The sequence below is a fragment of the Ptychodera flava genome, unplaced genomic scaffold, assembly GCF_041260155.1.
Source record: "Ptychodera flava strain L36383 unplaced genomic scaffold, AS_Pfla_20210202 Scaffold_29__1_contigs__length_4469600_pilon, whole genome shotgun sequence".
In the NCBI taxonomy this organism is placed as follows: domain Eukaryota; kingdom Metazoa; phylum Hemichordata; class Enteropneusta; family Ptychoderidae; genus Ptychodera; species Ptychodera flava.
The window spans coordinates 1,632,701-1,655,412 of NW_027248351.1; the positions used below are offsets into that span (position 1 = coordinate 1,632,701).

General features: G+C 36.5%; 1 protein-coding gene and 1 long non-coding RNA gene across 2 annotated transcripts; one reads left to right on the forward strand and one right to left on the reverse strand.

Moving 5' to 3' along the window:
• The first annotated feature begins 120 nt into the window (after nucleotides 1-120).
• LOC139127181 (tripartite motif-containing protein 3-like) lies at nucleotides 121-15,015 on the forward strand. The gene is made up of 4 exons (XM_070693106.1): nucleotides 121-366; nucleotides 1,069-1,295; nucleotides 1,893-1,998; nucleotides 12,333-15,015. Exons 2-4 carry the CDS (start codon nucleotides 1,080-1,082, stop codon nucleotides 13,217-13,219), a joined length of 1,209 nt encoding a protein of 402 aa, XP_070549207.1. The 5' UTR covers nucleotides 121-366; nucleotides 1,069-1,079; the 3' UTR covers nucleotides 13,220-15,015.
• Nucleotides 7,967-12,748, reverse strand: LOC139127197 (uncharacterized). Its single transcript, XR_011550947.1, has 2 exons — nucleotides 12,645-12,748; nucleotides 7,967-8,603 (listed from the first exon to the last, which is right to left on the reverse strand). It is a non-coding gene; the product is annotated as an uncharacterized lncRNA (long non-coding RNA).
• Nucleotides 15,016-22,712: the final 7,697 nt, after the last annotated feature.

The window sequence follows — 22,712 nt, forward strand, 5'->3', positions numbered from 1 at the left end:
ACGTTCAAACTAAATTTTGATTCCATGAAAAATTTAACATTTATTATTGGTATAAATCTGTACATTTTTTAATCTGTCAGCCCTGGAAGATATCCATGCTAAATCACTCTAGAATCTCAACTGAATGAGGCAAAGGAGAGAAGGCTACTTTGGAAGAAGGATGTGAGGAAGTAACAGAGAAGTTAGAGAGCACTGAGCAGTCATTGGTCAGTCAACGTATTGGGAAGAGTACAGAAAGGAGGGAGAGAGAGAAATTACAGTCTGAACTTGAAGAGGAGAAGAAGCTGGTCAAGAAACTTGATTATACAGTTGAAGAATTCAAACATAATTTGGAACATTCTTCTCAGAAGAAACAAGCAGAGAGAGGTACAGTGTCTTAGACTATGTGTTAGATTATTTGAAAATTACCACCATTGTTGGAACAAATATCTTTAAGTTTCAAACTATTTTTCTCTCATTTTGCATTACTTGAGCAAACACCAAAATATTCTTTTAAAATCCAAACATGCACATTATTGATGCATAATAGAAATCAGATGCGATTTTGTTCAAATGAAGTTATAATTACCAAAACTGTACAAATATACAGGTTAACAGGATGTCATCGAAATGTGATATATCAAAATTATGATGAAATCTGGAATTTGTATTTTTAGGGCAATTTTTGCTTTTTGGACAACAAAAATTTTTCTCCAAAACTACTCATCTGATAGCTTTGATATTTAGTACATAAATGTCAAGGGGTTATCCAAATGTGATATACTGTAGCGATGAAATTTAGGGCAATTTGGCAATTTTTGTTCAAAATTTTGTTTCTTAAAAAGTATCTGTCTGATATCTTTGATGTTTTGTAAACACTGGCTCCTAGGGGTTATCTAAATATGATATATTGAACAATTCTTTATTTTTGTAGCTATTTTTACCAGTGTTGGTAAGGCTATACTGAAATTAACTATCAAAGATTTTCACCTTTTTCATCAACACATGTGTCACAAATTGTCTACATAACACTGCAGAGCTGTATCGCCGCTCAACTACAGACACTCCTTTGCTTGGTGATTCTTGCAGATCCCACTTTCATGCCTCAGCAACCACCACAACATCATCATGAGATGTCTGCAGGTCACATGATGCAAGCGTCTGCAGCAACAGGTCCACCCACTTCACCTCTTGTGTACCCCCATGCTCAGTCGATGCCATACCCAACTGATCAGTCACATACCCAGGGGACCTTACCGGGTCAGATGATACCTCAGAAAGAAGAGAATCAGTCCAACATACAGTCCACACAAAAGGTTGGTAGCAGTTGTTGTGTGCTGAATGGAACTTTCCACAATTATGTATATAGGCTTCACTGAGTATCTCGCGCAAATATAATTACAAATCAAAGTAAGTGTCCCTTTACTTAAGCTATGCCATGAGCAGTCTACAAAAACCAATATCCTGCTAAGTGTAAAAGTACAGCATTCAGTAACAGCCCTCATATAATGAAAATATCAAGTTAGACCAATGAAAGTATTGCGATGTTGTTCCTCTACAGGATATTTCATATTGATGTCCTTTGATTGGCTGCAAAGATATTCAGATACTTACCACATTCGTCAGTGCGTTCTCATTATGAGCAACCAACTTCCAGTGCACCTCTGTGTTCCTGATTCGTTTTGATAAAAACTATCCATGATATTTTAATGGTGTTTTACTCTGTATTGAATGTGTAGTCATGAAACACTCTATTTGAAAAATAAGAAAAAAATCAGTGTCAACACCCTATCACAAGCAGACACTTTTGCTGTCTCTGGAGCTGTCCTTTTTCATTTGTTTTGTATTATCATTCTCAAACAATGTCTTTTTATCTGCTCTGTTTGTTTGTTGTCTGTGTATTTCATCTGCAGCCCAAAGAGTACAGATCATCCCCACAAGGACATTTGACATCACCTCATCATCAAGGGAAAAACCCTATCCCTCAAGAAGTCCAGACCAAAGCCACTCAAGTCTCTGGTACGTAAATGTTTAGTTCAGCTGTCAGCAACACAGAGCTTATCTGATAGGTACGGTAGATGTGTGGTGATATCCAGCGTCTGTCAACTCTATCATTCAAACTTTATTTCGGCAAGGATGTAGAAGTGGTATAGAGACGAAGTGATGACGTCAAAATCACTTTATGTAAACACAGATGCCTTGTAATTAAGGCACTGACTAATCAACAACATTAAAAAAAATTTCAACTTTCTTCCAACTTATTTGACAATTTTGATTGCTGAGTTTTTTGTAAGGTGAAGCACAGCAGGGGCCCAGGAATTGGGGTTAGCTGACCAAATTGTCTGAATTTTTCTCACTTATTCTTGCTTTGTTCTGACAGTTTGATCAATCAAATTTCTTTACAAATTCTTTGTACACCATAGAGCCAGGCTCCTATGTCCCAAGTTTCAAGGTCACATGCCTGGTCAATTTAGAGAAGAAGATTTTTATAGTATTTTGTTGCAGAATTTTTCTATGACCTTTGACATGCCCTTTACCTCTCCAGCTAAGCTATTATCCTATCCATAAAAAAAGTCCAAGAGGGCTTGTGTCTATTGAAGAATGACCGGTATAGAACCTAATTGCACAACCAAAATTTGGGGTTGTCCCTGATGCTTGTTTAACCCTCACATCATCCTGTACCTCATTAATTCTGCACATCTAATTCTAGGTTAACTGATAGAGCTTAGAAGTCTGATTTTGGTGGACAGGGAAAAGCATTTAAAATAATAAAGAAAAGTATTTGACAAAATGTTATGTGACCAGAGTGACCTTTGACCTTGATTTTACTACTGGGCCTATTATCAGTAACCAGTTTCAGTTGTGCATGAAAATGGTGAGGATCACTTGAAACACTCTTGAAGGATCACCATTTTACACACCGCGTATCACAGGCCACCACTTCATGCATATAGAAGGCACCCTTGATGTCCTAATGGTGATTATCAGTGTACATGAATTGATTTAGTAAATCTGAGTGAAAATACATCTGTTTGTAGCTTCAACTGCAGAACGTGAATCGCGAATTGGGGCATTTGAATCATGGCACGTGAATCGTGGCATGAAGCTTGAATTAGGCTTACCCTCCCTTGTCCTACAAAGAAATTTAAGGCAAGAACATCAAGTAGGAATTGACATGAAGTTTGCCTCAGATTGTTGACTACAGTTCATATTAAGGTCACTGATGTCATGCCATGCCTGCATTCATGCTAGGAACAGTAACTTATGAAGAAAGCAGATTTGATGTGCTCATTTATGAACAACACAGGACATCTTCAGGACAAGAGGAATGCATGAATTCTGGAGCAGTTATCACCATAGCAACTGAAATTGATGATGATATCTATGTATTAATAATATCTGTGAATTTAACAGAGATAGATCTAGAGTTGAGTCTGAGGAAATTGTCATGTTTGTATCATGTGTTCTGTTACACTTCAAAACAAAAACTGCTGCAATTTACTCTGTTATAGACCTTGTGTTGAAGCATATGAACACTCAATCGCTGGCCCACTTCCCAAGCTGGACCCTGTGTTGAAGACAAACACAATTATCACATGCATAAGCCATTAGTTTGTCGTCTCCAAACAAAAAGTACGGCATTATTCTCTACGTCACGACAACCCGCGTCTAATGTCATCAATTTTGGTGCGTCAGACCTTTGTTTTTGCATTGATCTTCGGTGTGTTCGTCAATGTAAAACAACATGGCAGCCGGTATTTCTCCAATCAAAAAATGTGTCTTTAAGTGAAAACATTGTAAACATTAGTCATGATTTTAGAGTCTCACAAAGTACATCCAATAGGCAAATTTTGAGTCCTTGTGTTTTAGTTTTGTCAAAAATATAGGGGTTTGTATTCGTACAGTCGTGTCCTTTCATGTCGTAGACATATGGCTTCCACTGCAGCAAAAGGGTCATGTGTGGTGTCCAGGCCTGACCAATTTAGGTCATGTAATGAAATTTTAATTTTCTTAGACTACAGCAATAATAATCCAAGCAATGAAAACACATATAGTGTACTGCCTGATATTCCTAAGGAATTACATGGATTATTTGCAGAATAAAAAACAAAAAAACTTGAAGCTAGTCCCGTTACCGTGGGTTCTGTCAAGCCCAATGTTACTTACACAGTGTTCGTGCATTCGAGATTCAGTCGATTTTTGTTCCCGAAAAATAGCGTATCTTTGTCTGCAGTAAATTTCTAGGCCTATGCTATCTTTGAAATCGTGTATATCTTTGCAGAAGGTATGGGTAGACTTAGAGGTCGTCTGGCATTTGTCCATACATGAACGTGAACGTTGTTTTACTAGCTCACGCGACAGATGACAGAAAATGATTAACAACTTGCTCATGGCTTATTGATATAATTCCTAAAAGTAGTTCAAAAGTTTAAATGTTGAATTGTCAACGAAAACTTCTTTTACTTTGCAAAAAATAAATTCTTGGCTTGTGCATGTGATAAGTATATTACTGTTTTTCCTAATATTTTTCTTCGTTCAGCTCGGAAAATACGAGTGACATAATGACTGTGTCACCACTTATCTTCGACATGTGGTGACATGGTCATTACATCACTCGTATTTTCCGAGCTAATCAAAGAAAAATATTAGGGAATATTATCTTATTACCAGGACAAGTAACCAAACTAGGACAGTGCTTGTCAGACACTCACCTCTGAATTTTGACCTCATTACCTGTACTGCAGTGATCACTCTTTGACATCTTGTAAACTTTCACCATTTCATTCAATTATTGCGGGCTAGAATAAAAGAAAACCAAAGTTGTAAAATTTAGAAAATAAACTGCCAAATCTAAGAATGGTTTAACCTTTCCACATGATGTGAATCCATATTAATTTGTAAAATAATGAAAATGGGAAAATTCCAGGGCTTACTTAACTCGATACACAGATGTGGGTAGAGAGTGGCTCATGTTGTGTTTTGTTTACTTTCAATATGCAAATATAGGTCAGAAACACTCCAAAAACTAATAAATTTTTTATGCATATGTAGATCGACTTTTACCATAAAATATCATGGCTAATATTTTATGGTAAATGTCACCAGGATGGAGAGATATATGGTAAAGGTGTTAATATTGAAAGATCTCCCTGACAAATGGTTAATTTCAGCTGTGAAATCACAGTGGTGCTGTGGCGTATCCATTGTGCTCGGGTCAAGGGTCATCACCGCAGAATCACTGCAAGCCACCCTATAGACTTTTTTGCTATAGTGTCAACGATCGCTGATTTAACTCACAAAATAATGAAATATATTACTTGTTGAATAAATCAACTTGTATCTGCTTTATCATTGATTACTTATGATTTATTCTATACTCCTGCAGCTTAGTACCTCGACAATATGAACATGTATTTTCAACCATTTTCCAGAGAGCCGTCAACAGACTCTGTGATCTTTGCCCTCTGGTGTAAAACATATAGTGAATACCTTTGAGGTCAAAAATTCAAAGTCGAGCAGAAACTGTCGACAGCTCACCAATAAATTGTTGAAAATACATGTCGTCACAGTCAGTTAGCAGGAGTAGGAGATGAGTTGTAGATAGTCAGTGATAAAGTAGGTACAGGTTGATCTATTCAAAGATTAACCTATGTCATTATTTTGTGAGCTAAATCAGCAACACCATGCTATTGCAATCAGTATTGTCGTAAATTACAAAAAAAGTCTATGGGGTGGTTCGCAGTGGTTCTGTGGCAATGACCTTTGACCTGAGCACAGTCTATACACCACAGCACTGCTGCCATATCACAGCTAGGCTAGGGTCAAATATTGCAAATCAGCAATGGACTTTTCAAAGAAACAGTTACTTATCAAGAGACTGTCTTCACAACATACTTAAACGGTATCTAAAAGTGTGACACCATGCCAGACAGATATCTTGGAAAATTTCACAGTTGAAATCTGTATGACTAAAATGGACGAAAACCACATTATGGAACAGAGTCAATGCAATATTTTATGTTTGTACAAAGGGAGTGTTTGGTTATTACAGGGATGGGCCGGCAAAATCCATGGGGGGGGGGAATCATGTATTGTGCATTGCACAGAGTGGGATGGAATCATGTTCAAACAGCACAGAGTTTGGGGTCGCTTGATTTTCATAAGTAGCCATCAAATCAAAAGTTCAAAAATATTTTTGGAAATAAAAATGACTCTCTGCATGATTTCATTCTCACATTCCTGGCCACCAGGAGTGTGGGATCGATGGTGGGGGAAAAATCATCCCCCACTCTCAGAAATCATCCCACACTCTGTAGTATATATTACACGAGCGCTCGAGCCCTGATTTGATTATAAACAGCCTTTTGTTACACTCCAAAATATTATCCAATTATTAACACACAGACTGGAACTACAAAGTAAGCAGGTCAGAGTACGGGGGCAGACTACAGCATTGTCATGATTTTGGATAACGTTGTAGGTTGTTGGTAACCCCCGGGTTGGTGCCAGACTAAAAAACCTGCTGAATCTTCCAAATAACTGGTGAACATAGACCACTTGAAACAAAAGCCAATTTTTTTCTGTTAGACATCTCATCCGTATCAGAAGTTGAAGTACCTGCAGCGGAACTCACCACGGAGTTTGCGTTAATGACACGGGATACTATATGGCCACGAAGTTGCCTCTACAGTTAAACATGCAATGTTTCTGGTGTAAATTTCACGCATTTTGTGGTCATGTGAGAAAAAGAATCTCACACCACAAGGACCTGGGATCAGATTTCTCACACTCGTTGGGGATATTTTGTCTTACACTTGCCTGCGACTCGTATGAGACAAAATATCCCCAAACTGTGTGAGAAATCTGACCCCGGTCCTTGAAGGTGTGAGATTCTATAATTCTCTGAAGTCATTTCACTGTAAATCTGAACAACTTCAGTATATGTATTATCTGTCACATGAATATCTTGCCAAGACAACTCTATACAGGCTTGTCTTCTTGTAAATTTAGCTTGATGAGGGCAATGAACAATTCCTATCAGCCTTTGGCTGAGGTATTAAAAGCAATGATAAGGTGCAAACTGTATGTTAAACTGAAACCTGGCATACATTGAAAGGTTCCCCTTGTACTGTTGCATGGCACTAATGTTGATATCTGACCAGTTTTCAGGAAAGAGAAGTACAGAACTTATCTGGATAAATAAACACAAAGGCTGGAATATAAATGACAAGTTTCAATGACTTTGGTTTTTATGTCAATTAGCAATGAGGAAGAAATACATAAATATACTTTTTTGTATATACCTCTGAAAGGGGAAGTTCACTTCAGCTGATTTTCACATTTTAAAGCCATAGTTTTGAAACCAACGGCCAGAAGTTGGCTGTTTTGTCACTGTAGACTATTGAATATTGAATGCAGATACTGAATATAGACTATTGAATATTGATGAACTAGTAAACTCAGTTTATTTGGCAAAGACTAATCCTAATCCTAATACTCCAAAGAAATCCCTCGAGTTCAACAAAACTGTGCTTTTTACGGAGCCTCTTTCATGTTGTTTGACCTCTGCCATTCAATTTATATATGCACCCAGTGAAGGATCCCTTAATATCCTCGGTCGGCCTTTAAAGGGGATTAGTTCACCACAGCTGGATTTTACTTATGTACAATCTTTGGGGTCGCTTATTCTGGAAAACCCATTTTAAATTTATCATATATAAGTCGCACAAATTTTTGCAAAAACAGACAAAAATGGTGGCGGAAGTTGCTGTTTGAGACAAAATATTTTGAATCATGGGAAAAAGTGCAATATCACACAGTGTTCTTACCAGAAAAAAAACACATTGTGGATCAAATTGTCCCACTCATCAATAAAAAAGTGGGACTGGACAAGATACAATTTTTGTGAGACAAGATAAATATGTTAAAAGTCAAACTGCAAATGTGAACCTAATTCTATGCATGTAAAAAAAAAGGACTCATATCATCCATCTTAACAACTGTTTTATTAACACTCAGAACACATACACTCAGTACACATCTACTGATAGAACATATCAGTGCCTTTTAGTGAAAATTTTATGAGAAGTTTTTCTTTCCAGTGTGAAAGTGCACTGATAAAGTTGAACTTTTTCATTTCAGTGCCCTCTACCATAATAGCGGTAGTTGCTAGTAGTGTGTCCTGCCGTTCAGTACCAAGTCTGTTTCTGTCATATGTTATTATGTTGTTTTACACACTGAATCCCCTTTCACAGTCAGCAGAATGAACTGGCAAAGTCATTGCTATGGTGGCTATCTCAGTCAGGCTAGGAATTATCTCTATGATGTGTGTAAATAAGAGACCACAGTTTGTCAAAACTGTCCCTGGTATAATGCTGACACAACGCAAGCTGCTTAATCTGGTTCCATTCTGATCTAGTGTTCCTTACATCCACAATGTTGACACTCTCCTTGCACTGGTCTCCACAGTCACCATCACCAGGGTCATTGTGTTTGGTGCATCCATAGTGGTCCACTAGCTGATCAATCTGCTCATTGCCCCAACAGTGAAGTTCCTCTGAGTTGAGAAAAGACAGTGGCCTCATGCCAAGTACACTGAAAGCAGACACCAGGTCTTTACTTTCCTGCAATGTATAAGGACAAGGATAAATTACACAGATAGTGACAGTGACTGTGACATATTGGACTCAGAGCTTTTTTACCGAGAAAAAGAATGATGATATTTTAATCCATGAAATTGTCAGGACCATAAGTGATGAATAACATTTTCAAAATGTTCCGAGTGAACCTTCCGAGACACAGTGTACAGTGTATACCAGTTCTGGAAGAAGAGCAGGATCTTGGAAAAAATCTCTTTTCCACTGATGTTATATTGAATCCAAGCACCAGCAATGGCCAGTGGTACAATTTAAAATTGGGGCTACTTACTCTAAAGCAATTTGGGGTCGGGGGGGGGGGGGGTGTCATGAAATTTTTGTCATCTTAAAAAGGGAGGGCTCATCAATTTTAATGGGACAATTTGAAGTGGCCGGGGTTCACTTATTTTGACTGATGCACAGGAAGGATTTGTCGGCCCAACCCCGGCCGTAAACGAAGGCTCCCTAAGGTTATAGAAATGTGTACATGATCTAGAAACTTTGATAACATTATGACTGTCTACTTGTGAAACTATTTTAATGCACAGTTCTTGTCATCATGACCAGAAAATTCCAAAAACCTTGACTTCAAAATAACAAACATCTATTGGAACAGGAAAAGTTATGAAAAAGAAAATAGAAATTTTTGAGTTACAATCATTAAACTGTTGCCATGGAAAACAGTCAGACATTCCATGACTGTATCAATTCATTTAGTTATCATTTGGAATTTGACAACGGTATGAGGGCTATTGATACCAGAGAATTTTCAGTTTATTTTAAATGAGACAAAATGGTAATGAGGAAATTTTAAAACTAAAGATCTGTGATGATACAGATCTAGTTTGTGAGTTCAAAGAGCCAGCCCCCCCCCCCATGATGCAGCAGTCCTTAAGCCACATACGCAGGGTCTCAAAAATATAATTTTTATCCACTTTTCCCAGGACAATTAGCCACTATTTTTCTACTTGTCTCCAGCAGAAACTCACTTGCCCTGAAAAAATTTATTTAAAAAAATAATTCAGTTCTTACCCAGATTGTGGGACCTCTGCTGCGATGGTTTGTGACAAATTGGTGGTATTTTACAGTTTTTAATTGGAAAAAAATATATTACCATAATGAAATTAATATGCTTTTGTGTTTTCTGGGGATTCTTGCAAATGAGCACATTACATGTGTTTAACAGAAATAAATACGATATCTCATTACACGTATGACTCCTTAACTAGACGTGATTGAAGACAATTGTCTAATGCACACATGTAACAGGTTTTCTTATTTCTCTACTGCTGTAAAGCTCAGTTTATTTTTATATTGCCCCAATGATTGATACTTTTCCGTTTCCATTAAATTTGCAAAAAAAAAGAATAGGTTGAAACACACAATATCTGAGAGGAACTCCTTTCTCCTCATAATTAATAGTATAGTAACTTGCCATACCACTGTTTGGACAAGCTGGGTTGCTTTAAGATCAGTTACAATCAAGATAGGGGTCTTGACCATATAAGGAATTCAGCAGGGCGACTTTTTCAAGCTAGCTGCGGATGATCAAAGAGTTCATGAGACTCCTTCTGGAGAAATTTACGGCAAAATACTACTTTGAAAGACACAGATATAGCACTTCAACAAAATTTTGAGCTTCCAGCACACCAAATATAAGTGCAATGCTGTTTGATGCTCTGTGCAGTGTGGCTCGAGATTTGATTCTCCGTACTACACTAGCAGATTTCATTTTGAAGTGTGCTTTTAAGTTTCACTGTCCATATTGTTTGGTGAAAAGTTAGTTGTTCTTTTAATATGATCAATGCTTCCGCTCCAATCATTATTGTGTAGTTATTACATCTCATTACACTTTAAAATTACATGCAAAATGAGTGGGGAAGTTATTATATGCGGCCCGGCATTTGATTTTTGTCCCAGGGCCCAGTATGATGGTTGACACACGTTGCCTTGCTCATACCATTAATTGCTCACTGTAACAGAGAACCTGATTTTCCTTTAGTGTTTGGTTGTGAAAAAAATATAATTTTAGATGTTTGACTGTCTCACAAAGATGTAATAACCTGTACGTGCTACCGAGTGTGTAATTTTGTAGTTAAAAAATGTTGTCTGTCTGAGGTCCCTCTGGCCTTGATTTTAGTGACCCATGTACAGCACTTTTGGGGGACATTGTTTTTTATTATTTACGTCAAACGACACAAGAACGCATTATGGGCAAAGCACTGAGTTGACTCTGAATTTTCTGACTGTGGGCTGGTTTTGTGTTTGTCTGCATTAGAAATCAGTCTGTCCGGGGCGTCGGGCAAACATATTTTTCAGGCCCTGATACTACCGGTAAATGCTGACCTAGACATCTTGCTATGTGATATGTAGTTACCCCTTTAATTATTGCACATGACACTTAGCATCACCAACCCTTTGATTCAGGCGCCTTGTCCAATTTCGTTCATTGTAAGCCATTCTCTTTGACTCATTGTCTTACAAAGAATAAAAACTGTTGCTATGGTTACCGGTAATGCTTTAAGTGTATTAATGTATTGATACATGATTACAAAGTTTAATTCAGTCTTTAAACTTTTGTACAAGAATCTTTGTGATACTTTAACCCTTGAAGGAGTTATGAAGAAAAGCATATTTGAATATTTATGTTGCCATGGTTACTTGTTTGCACTTCTGTAAAAATGTATATGTGTACAGAAGAAAATCTTGGTCGAAATGACAAGAACATTCAAACAAAAATTCACTGAAACTTAACATTTAACATTTACCGTATATTAACACTCACAAATCTCCAGTGCAACAATACAGAATTTTCACTTTGTGATAAAATTTAAAAGTTTTTGACAAAATAAGGATTTTTAATAATAATAATAACACATTGCCATGGATACACAGCCTTATAATTTATAGGTCTTTAAAGGATCATTAGAAAGTGAGCTACAGTGTGTCAATATTTTCTGAAGAATAGTTATTTCAACTGTAAAATGTCATAAGGAAAATGTTATATTCCAGTTTTAGCAAATAGAATAAAATCCGTTGCTATGGTTACTATTAATACTACAAAGGTAGTAATGCATTGGTACATAATGACCGCGCTAACTTCAGTCTTACAACTTTTGTGAAAGAATTTCCATTTTACTTCAACAAGAAAAGAGCTCTATGAAAACAGCAAATTTTTAATATTTGTGTTGCCATGGTTACTTATTATTTATAACCGTACTCATGCATTAATACATAATAAACAAGCTTATGTCCAATTGTTATCTTTTCCAAAAAAAATTTTGGATTTACTGCATGAAATAGAAAAGTTAGAGAAAAATAAATATTTTGAGCCATTGTCATCAAAAAATGTTGCCATGGTTACGGTAATAAGTGAATGAATTCATGTTATTGTAACTATTAGGTATATTGCTAAAATTGTAGAAATATGCTAAAGTGGAAGAATTTGAAATTTAGTTTCAGAAATTAAAAATGTATGACAAAAATACTTATTTTGCCTATTTCTGCTAAAAATATTGCTATGGCAACTTTGCGAAATGACCAATAATTGAGAGAGAATTTGCTGAAAAAACAATCTTAAAATTATTTCAGTTTTCAAAAAAAAATGAGGCGATGAAAACATGAATAAAAATATGTTTCTTTTCACTGCAGAACAAGAAATAAGCTGTGCAACAATGAGTTCAATAATTTTGACAGGTTTAACCTTTGACCTTTCAGGTGACTGGTCAGTGACATTGGTCAATGGTCAACATCAAGGCCCAGGACAGAAGTTCAAGCTGCCATGTGGTTTAGCCTTCCACCGTGATAAACTTGTGGTGTGTGACTATGGTAACAATATTGTACAGATATTGAACAAAGATTATACCTGTGACAAAGTCCTAGGAAGCTTTGCTGGTCAGTTTGCAAAGCCATTCCGGCCATGGAGTGTAGCCATCTCACGTTTCAACCACTATTTCATACTTGATTATGAAAATAAACAAATTGTTGTTTGTGATGAAAATGGTAAAATTATCAAAATAATTACTCTACCTGAAAACATCAAAGTAGTCTGGGACATAGCTCTGATGGATGACTTTGTTTTGGTCACTTTGAGTTTGACCTCTTGGGACATCTCACAACCTGAGGACAGAGATGATAGACTGGTCAAGTACACTCTAAGTGGAGAGTATGTCAAAGATGTCGGTGGTCAAACTAGTGTCCAAACAAAATTCTTCTGGCCTGTGTCTGTGGCTGTAAACAGCAAAAATGTCATCATGGTTTATGACTGGGGCAATGAGTGCATCAAGTGTTTTGACAGCAACCTGAATTTTTTACATCAATTCGGACAAAGTCAGCTACAGCTACCAAGGACAGAATCAGAGATTGATGGATACGGATACATTGCTGTGGATGAAGATGATAATGTTTATGTTTGTGGTTACGTCAGAGTTCGTTCTACTGGTGACGTCATCAGAGAATGGATCGTAAAATATGGATGTGATGGAAAGTTTATCTGTGATCTTTTCAAAGGTCATGTGAGTTTACCTGTGTACATTGCAGTCATGGGTGATAAAATTGGTGTTGTAGAGGGATACAGTGACCAAATCAAAGTATTTTCCAAGTAGATAAAATACACCAACATGAAGTGTATGTCTACATGACATCAAAATGTCAGAATTTGGAGGAATTTTTTGAAAGGAATAATTTTGTGAGCGTTGAAGTTTGAACACATTGCATTGACTTGACTGCATTGTTGACAAGGATGTCATGGCAACAAGTTGATTGCAAGGTTATTTTTACAAATTTAGAAATATGGTTGTTGACAAAAATTGTGATTTTTGTCAGTCGATTCATCTCAGGGATGTTAGAAATCCAAAACGGAGATGTTTTGTGGATTTATCATCAACAATTTTGACCAATTTTGTCATGGAGGTATTTGACTGCCGTTGTACACGGCATACCCCAATGACAACATTGGTCAAAAATGTTTGTTGATGTTTAAATATTGGCGTTATTTTTCATTTTAAAATTGAAATTTTGGATCGGACAAGCTTAGAGATATAGTCGCTCACTTTTTTATATACCGATGAAAACATTCTTTCACATTTTGTGAAATTTTCGCCGAAAATTTGGTCAACTTCTACAAGGGGTTGTCTACAGGCAATAGTACAGATACACCTTCCATCACATCGCCATAAATATCGGGCGGAATATTAATTGTGTGTGCAAAATAAGATGAGATAAAATACCTGCATATCTGATGATGTTAATTTTGTTGAAATCTGTCGATATTTCCATCCGATGGAGGAAGATTACTCCGATTTATGGTTTATAAACAACGACTTCAACCTTTTAGCGATCACCGCCATTCTAAGTTCTAAGTTCAAGAACTACGTTGAGGGCGTTGTATCCAGGTCGATCTCACTATGTCGAGAGAGGGGTCGACTCAGGGCATTTCTTCATGTACTGTACATACTTTTTTAAGGGTAGTTTTGATATATTCACAGTGCTTTCTTCACAAGTGTGTCGCTTTTTACTTGTATTTTCAATAGTTTGTAGACAGTTTAATAGTGTTCTTTAGGGAGAGAATAATCGATATCCTTCCTGAGAAAAGTGGTTGCTGCCGTATGAAATTACAATAGTGTCGAGAAACATTGTATCAAAGTTAGAGCAGTAACTAAGGACGCTTACATCCCAGACGTGTGTAAGATGTAAACAAACATGAAATTTGACACCAGCGTAGATCACGATTTATAACGTTGTCGTTCATTTCTTGTGAAGTTCATGATACCAAATCTTTATGTTTTAGATTTCAACCCAACTTTTACCAACATGTACAGGAATAGGTGAGCGTCACCTCGTGATTTTGATATCTACAACAGCCATGTGATGATATTGTACTTTTATCTATACTGACTGTAGTATCAAGTTTTGATCAGAAAATTAAATACTCTGTACTCTCCTACGTAAGAATTTTGTTTCGAGAAACATCACTGCTGTTTCAAGTAATAACGAATTTCACAGATATATATTTTTATGATGCATCGTATTCCTTCAATTTTATTTCAGTCATTTTTTTGGTAAGTTACGAAGACATCAGGCCTACAAATTTATTTTCAATACGTTGTTGTGTTGCTTATCGATGGAAATCAAGATATCAAAGTTCAATTTAAAGACGCAAGTCGTTTGAAAATCATTGCACAGATCGACTGTTCAGTAGATTCATTTGTCAGCCAGTACAATTTGAAATGTATTTTCCAGTACTGCAGTGTTGTAGGGGCAATATTTTTGTCTGATGGGAAGTCTTTCATAATCTTTCAAAAAATGTACGCAAACAAACAGTTTATTTTGAGTATATTCATGTTCTTGTGTCAATTAAATGATCTGAAATAAAAATAAAATAGTTTTATTTCATCGTTAATTTTGAGAATCGGCATGTTTTATTGATCTATTTTTTTCTGAAAAGAATGACCCAATATTGCTATGTTTGCCATGGTGAAAAACGCAGTTCCTCGTGATCTGTGGTAATGATGCGATCTCTGTTTGAACAGGGGTCATCTCAGGTCACGTCTGTTTTCCACAAACTGCACACACTTGAAATCATCTGCCGCATTCTTGCAGCAAAACGTTTATCATCGGCATCAAGTTGATTAAACACTGGATGATGTGTTGTTGATATACAGGGAACAGGTAGGTATAATTTAATTCCCAGAATTCTCTGCAATTTGTTTTATCTCCTGACAGACGACACGGATCGGTGTCATACTCATGGATCTGTTTAAAATTAGAACGAGGCTTTCTTGCATTTTGTGGCCACTGGCACATGTTACATGCTTACATCATAGACAGTAGAAGCGAGATCGAGTGTATATGGTTATGTTCTAGGATGTGGTTAGATTCGAACTGTAAGATTTATTATGACTTTATAGATAATTTAGATACTGCACATGATACAGACACTGGTACGTTAGCTGCAGAGTACACACCGTGGTAATAGGTTGGTAATGGCAGTGTCATTGTTCGCGTGTACACAGCTGAACTCTTGCCGATATCGCCTGCAATACGAACGTACATGTAACTCTGACTTTTATTTACACCAATTTGTCAATGTATCAGAGACAATTTTCGTTTTTAATGTTATTTAGAAATCTTGCAAATCAAATCCGCCTCTCCTGGCGCAAATCAAGCACAAACACAGGTTTGAGGTTTGCACATTTACACAGCGCCCTTGTCATAATATACGTAATTTTATTTGACTGTTAAAACCAACTTGTCACTGAATTAGACACACTTATCTTCATTTGATAAAGAAATTTTACTGTTCCAATCTGATTACCATCCTAGAAATGTAAAATGTGTGGTGACTGTGGCAGACATGACCAGACGTAACACTCTAACAGACCGCACTGTTCACCGCTGTAGGAGTGGAGTATGTCGAGTGTTAGCTGCAATAATTGTAGCCCAAGGGCCGTGCGCCGGCTTTTTCTGTCGTGCTGGCTGCCGAAAACAATCAAAACTGAATGCTTTTTACGTGACACGTTGTTTTCTACGAAGATAGCTGATGTGGTATTGTCATGAAATTCTCCTGAAATACTTTAAACTTAAAGCAACACGATTGGAACTAATTTGGGATAATTGGATTTTCATATATTTCAAATTTCTCAAAAGTATTAGGTGCCCTATAGCTGTTGCAATATTGCAAATTACTCATAAAACAAGTGTGTCGTGTAAAAAGAAAATCAGGTGAGATTACATTTGTAGACTAAATCGACATTACTTCACCATCCAATTATTCCAAATTAGTTCCAATCGTGTTACTTTTCGAACCAGGACGGCTGTATTACGCGAAATGCCCGACCAACATTAATCATTATAAAGGACAAAAATAATTATAGCGTTTGTACATTAATGTATTTGATGTGCTGCTAGTTTTTGTTTAGTTTAAGAAAGGAAAAGATTAATTTGATCACTATTACTGGACTCATAGTCTACCAGTCTGTGATTTTATATCGGCGGAGGGATTATTCATAAGTCATTCATGGCTACAGGCTACGTGTAAGCTTAGGCAATGAGATGTACAACAAGAACAACGCAACGCACGCTGTATTTTCGAGAGAAAGGATGTTTCTCCTCAATTTTCGTTTTTTTCGAAAAAAAACCATAGCAGATTTCTCCCCCTGTAACTAAATTTGCAAAAAAAATCAGAAACAAAACAAAAGCAATAGGTCGGAGTGGGGAGCGAGTGTCGCCTGACGAACAGAATTGTGCATTATGTTCCCATTGCAGAGATCTATCGTGGAGGTCAAAGATGGAGTGTAAAAGGGCGCCCTCGAGAGTCATAAAATTCAAAATGCTTTCGTTTTACATTGAACTTTCACGACGTGCCGGGGCAATCCCCGATATTGTTTTCATTAGAAACGGTACATCCCGTTTTACATCAAATCTGACCAAATTTCTTATTTTAGATTCAAAAAGGAAATTAATTAGTCTCATATAACAAACGACGTTTATGAGAAGTTGAGATCAATGTTGCCACAAATTGATTTGTGACACAAATCTAGAAATAACATAGACTCCAAATATCAGAGTAGGTACTATTTTAATTGTTCTCGGATTGACAATGTTTCAAAGTTTACCTGTTCGGATTGCTGATTGTTGATTTCAATGATTTACCTGAACTAGTTACCGTCGTATCATCTTTTTTATCGATTCAGTGGTGAAATTTTCATTGTCGCAGTAACATGCTAGTATAAACATTTCAAAGTGGCCATCTCGTCGTAAATAAAACACGTGTTCATGGCAATGCATATACGCGTTACAGCAATGTATTCATCGAAATCAAATATTTAGGGAAGAGAAAGCTATCTTGTTCTTTGTCTTCATATTTGCTGATTCGTTCAGAGGCGACAGAATGCGTAGAGGTAGGCCTATAGAGACGGAGTCAAACTTTAAAGTTGATTGTAATTAGATTGCATCGAGAAAACCATCACGGACGTACTGCAAGCAAGGTTCTGTGACTGGCGGGAATGTCGATGTAGTTTTAAAGTGGTCAATATAAGCCAGGATTGTTAGGTGTTGAAGAATTCGAAGGGCGGTGACAAGTTTTCAATTGACAGAAAACTTGGTGAGAGAACGCTCGTAATTTCCGAATCGAGAACCGAAGTCATTCGGAACACTTCGGGTGTAAACAAGACATACCAAGATGGCGGCCTCCGTCTGCGTGTTCCCGGCGTTGTATACGGCCCCTCCCGAACGCCAGTTCAGTTCAGTTAGGGACTGAATATCCGTAGACAATAATATCACGTCATAGTTTTGAATTGGTACGGAAGTGTGTGTCAATATTCGGTATTAACATCTTTGGATAAATAACCGACTCGGGCAAAGCGTTCCATTCACTGACAATACATGGAAATGTAAATTATCTGATGTCCAGTCTGGCTGTATTCTTCTTTAATTTGGCGCTGTGACCTCAAGTAGCTTTGTATGTGCATTTTCGAAATCAACGAAGCAGCTATCAATATTAATCAAGATTTTATAAAGTAGCAGCATATCACCTCTGACTCTGCGTGTTTCTAAAGTGGTAAATTAAGTCCCAGTATTGCCAGTCTGTCAGAATATGATTTCCCCTTGCATTCGCTAATCATGCTAAATGCTTTTCGTAAATCGTCTCTGGACCTTCTCCAGTGCGATCATGGTGTCTCTTTGTAGCCATGGTGACCAAGCGGATCATGCAAATAACTCTGTTCGCTTTCTACCCGCCGCTACTGATGACTAGGAATCAAACTATTATTACCAGGAACACAGTACAGCATTGTACGCAGAGCTAAGATACCACATGAAAGTAATATCACTCAGTGAATACAGCCGCCTTCAGGAGATACTGTCAGTAAAAACGGCCGTGATGCAGACACAATCGTAGAGTGTAGTAAGGTGCAATAGACAATTACGAATAATTTGTACACACAGTGTGACAGTTTTCGGACAGGGTTTTGCCCAAAGCCATTTCATAAATGACGAACAGTACGAAATCTTATTACCATACCCTTCGAAACTTTATTTTGTTTATCCTCAAACTGTAAACAGGACGGAAGTGGTCAAAGTTGCAAAATGTTTGACCCCCATTTTGAGTGCGTAGTAATCGGAGAAAGAGAGAGAGAGGCAGTGGCATAGTTACTAGAGGGACAGTTACCAATAGCATTTACATTTACACTACTACGTTAACACAAGGCTATTGTTTCTCAATAAAATTTTGTATTATCTCACCACACTTTTGGAATAAAATATTTCTCTGTTTCATCAAAATTCTTCCATAGAGATTTTTTTTATTTTATATTTTATTTATAATATTCATCCACAGCGGACACGATACGTGTACCGACATAGGATAGGATGACTGAAACAGGTGCGAACCACCTATACAAAGCCAGTCACCCTAATGAAATGAAATATGTACAAATGAAAAAAGCAAACAACAATAACATACAGGAGATAAAAAATGAAGAAAGTCTAAAACAAATCAAATAAATCTACATAGGTCTACACCTGCTACACAGACAACGAGAAATCCACGTACAAGTGTTGTCTGGATCAAAACAGTTATAAAATTTATCCCAATACCATTTCGTCAATGTTACTCTAAATGTACAGAGTGAAGCAGTGGTTCTAATTGTCGCCGGTAAATTGTTCCAGAGAATGACAATTCTATTAAAGAGAAGGTGTTGGAAAGTGACAGTTTTACAATGGTTTCTATCCAGTGCATTTGTATCAGCACTGGAACGTGTATTAATTTTAGATGAGTGAGTTTTGACATACTTATGAACATTTAAAGAGTATTTCCCAGTAGTGCATTTATAAAAGAAAATCAGATCAAGAATCTCCCTGCGAAATGACAACGGTAAAAGGTTTACAGCAACTAATCTTTGTAAAGGTTGTAAGATTGTAAAGGCTTATGTACAAATAAACCACAACAATGGTTTCCAATGCTACATTGGGTTGCTTTACGTCTCCCATTCCAAAGAAGATCTGTTGTCGAGGATCCTGAGAAGGTCATTTGTCAAGGTCATTGACCTTGCATTCAAAGGCTGATCTCAGTCAGACAGTTTTACTCCACAAGGTATTCCCTGTTTTATTGTCTGTATATCATCATTTTCACATTCTTACACTTTCCTTAATGTTTATTTCAATTTGTTCTCAAGTATTGGAGTCATGAACCCTTGGGTATTAAATTGCGAACTGTGTAAGATATTTGTAGATATTTAGTTTGTTGTTTTTCCAAGTATAATGGGCTGTCCCAGAATGGGAATCATGTTTTCAGCTAGCTTATATATTCTCAATATGGCTTTGTGTTGTCATAGTAACAACATGTTTATTCAGGTTGTGTAGACAATATAAAGAAAGTATATTTCAATGTTATAGCAAATATTTATTCAAACATGGGACTATGTGCCCGAGGGTAGGTGACCATTTGCCTGAGGGTACATAGTCCTTACACAATTTTCACTCAAAATATTTAGGTTTATTGGCAAATGATAATCAAATGCTTATTTCCACCTTAGACGAAAATCTGTTACAAATGGAACGATTTTCATCATCGAATGGCGCATTGATATATTTAAACTACTGTTATGCGGTTTATCAATTTTTTTCTGCAAAATTTTCCAAAAACGGATTTCCTATGCAAAACATGAAATTTCAACATTTTTACATCAAAAAGTTGTCAAGTTGAAAATAGTTCTGGTTCACTTTCAGTCCAATGATGACTATGCGGCCCGCGACGTCATCGACGAGTTACCATTGAATCCTATGGAGCGTGTGACGTTCAATATATGAGGCATTTAATAAGTGATAAATTTACTCATACCCTTATCCTAAATCTTGACACACAAATCAAGGAGAATGGTACACAGTCCAATATATCATAGTTATTCATAAAAATTATTAAGATACTGCCAAGTCGTAACAGTGCTGCATTTTTCACAGCCCTCAAAAAGTTGTACCTTTAGAAACCCTCTTTTTATTTTTATGTGGTGTGGCCCATCAAGAGAAGAAAAATCTTGCAAAATCAAATGTGGTTTTCGAAAATGAGCAAAACGTTTTGAAGTCATAGAGTAGCTTCAAATTCAATGAGTTACCACAAACTAATGCTACTGATATTGTGTCCATGTATTATAGTGTCACTGTAGTTAGGAATAATTCATGTCATAAAATCTGTAATGTTGGGATAGATGTTAGAGTAGGGTTTGTGAGTAAGTGTTGTAATGTTGTGATGTAATTAATTGAGTGAACACCTCTGTTGTTTGTGTTATCCAAGTACTTCATGTGTCTGTACAAACAAGGTGAGTGTTTCAGACAGTGAAATGGTGAACTCAAGTGAAAGGACTCTACCACAACTTCAGCAGCCATAGCTTTCTGCTGAAATCAGTTTTATCCATGGTGAGATTTATTCTGATGATATCAGTCATGACATCTCTTTATCTGCTGTAAAACTGATCCTTTAGTTTTTAACCCTTTCACCCCCAGTTCCCTGTATACAGGTCCAACTTTACCATAGAAAACAATGGATTTGGGACAAACCATGGTGGTGAAAGGGTTAAGTCATAGTTACAACATGGTCTACAACATAGCAGGTTGGTTATTTATCCAAGATAAAAACAGAAAGGGACAAGATTAATCAGATCTTAATCCCTGATATTTCATAGTTAATCTGCTTTGAATATTTTTGTTTTGTATACTGAGTAAAGTTGTTTATTTACAATTTTCTACTTTTTAGGAGACTTCATCAAAATGGTAGCACATGCAGCAGTAAACTAAGACGATGCTGAAGTTGGACTCAGTTTCGGATTCGGTTTCGGATTCAGTTTCGGATTCGGTTTCGGATTCGAATAACTGAGAATAGTTTTATATTTCCAGCTTAAGTTATTATTTTTTCGAAGGATATGTTAACTACTGATGCACAAGGAGATATTTTAACTAGATCACCTTACTGCACATATGCATGTATTTCATGACATTATTGTTGCGCACATAATCATAATTTATACAGTTTAAAAAACAAAATACTTTTGGCAGTAGAGCAAGAAACTATAGTGCATGAATACACCAGACAAAACTGCTGAAAAACTAGTCAAAAGTTACAACTTATGAGCAATAATGGGCATTATGCAGTTTAGACTATTCAATGCAATCTTTATTATACAACCTATTAACTGATAGTTTAGTCCTGCAGTTTAGTATTGTACATTCAAAATAAAAATCTATGTAGAACAACATCAACCAAAACATCAAAGTAATACAACACATTAGCATTACACCACGTGACACACATTGTGACATATAAAGAAATTAAAGTATAAATTGTTTTTGTAAACGTTTTCCTTGCTCGACACTTCCTTTCGACTTCGAATTGAAGTGCTTTGGAGTTTTCTGTAATTTCTATTTTTTACCTATTTTAATTGTGAACATGCACAGAATTTATGCTTTAAAATATATACTACATTTGCCAGCAGGTAATCCAGTAAAACTTGTTCTCAACAACACCTATTTATCTTTGCATACGAAAGTACTGCGGACTATATTTTATTTTCACTGGAATTTATTTTAACTGAAAACAGATTTCTTGTGTCTTATTTTCACTTCTTTTAGTCTGATTGGATTTTATTATAGCTGAAAAGAGTCTAGCGAAAGTAACGAAAATAAATTCCAAGTGAAAATAAAGGATTCCACAGTATAATTAAATTGGCTGAAAATACAAAATTTCTTTCAGTCACTCGAATCCGAAACCGAATCCGAAACTGAATCCGAAACCGAATCCGAAACCGAGTCTAACTTCAGCATCGTTAAACTAAGGTGCACATTGGTGTTAGAGGGCGCTGTTGACTACACTCACCAATTGCATACAGAGGACTTGTCCACTCTTGTTTCTGTGAAACAACAATACAGGTACACTACAGCTGCACTCTGTGAAAGTATCTCAAGAGATACTCAGTTGTGCGGACATTTGTTATAATATTCAGTTACAAAACTCAGAACAAAATTATTTCACCAATGAATAAATGCTGTGTTGTAAAGAATCTGACCTTTTAGAATTGTATCAAGTCAGAATATTCCAAGTTACATCAC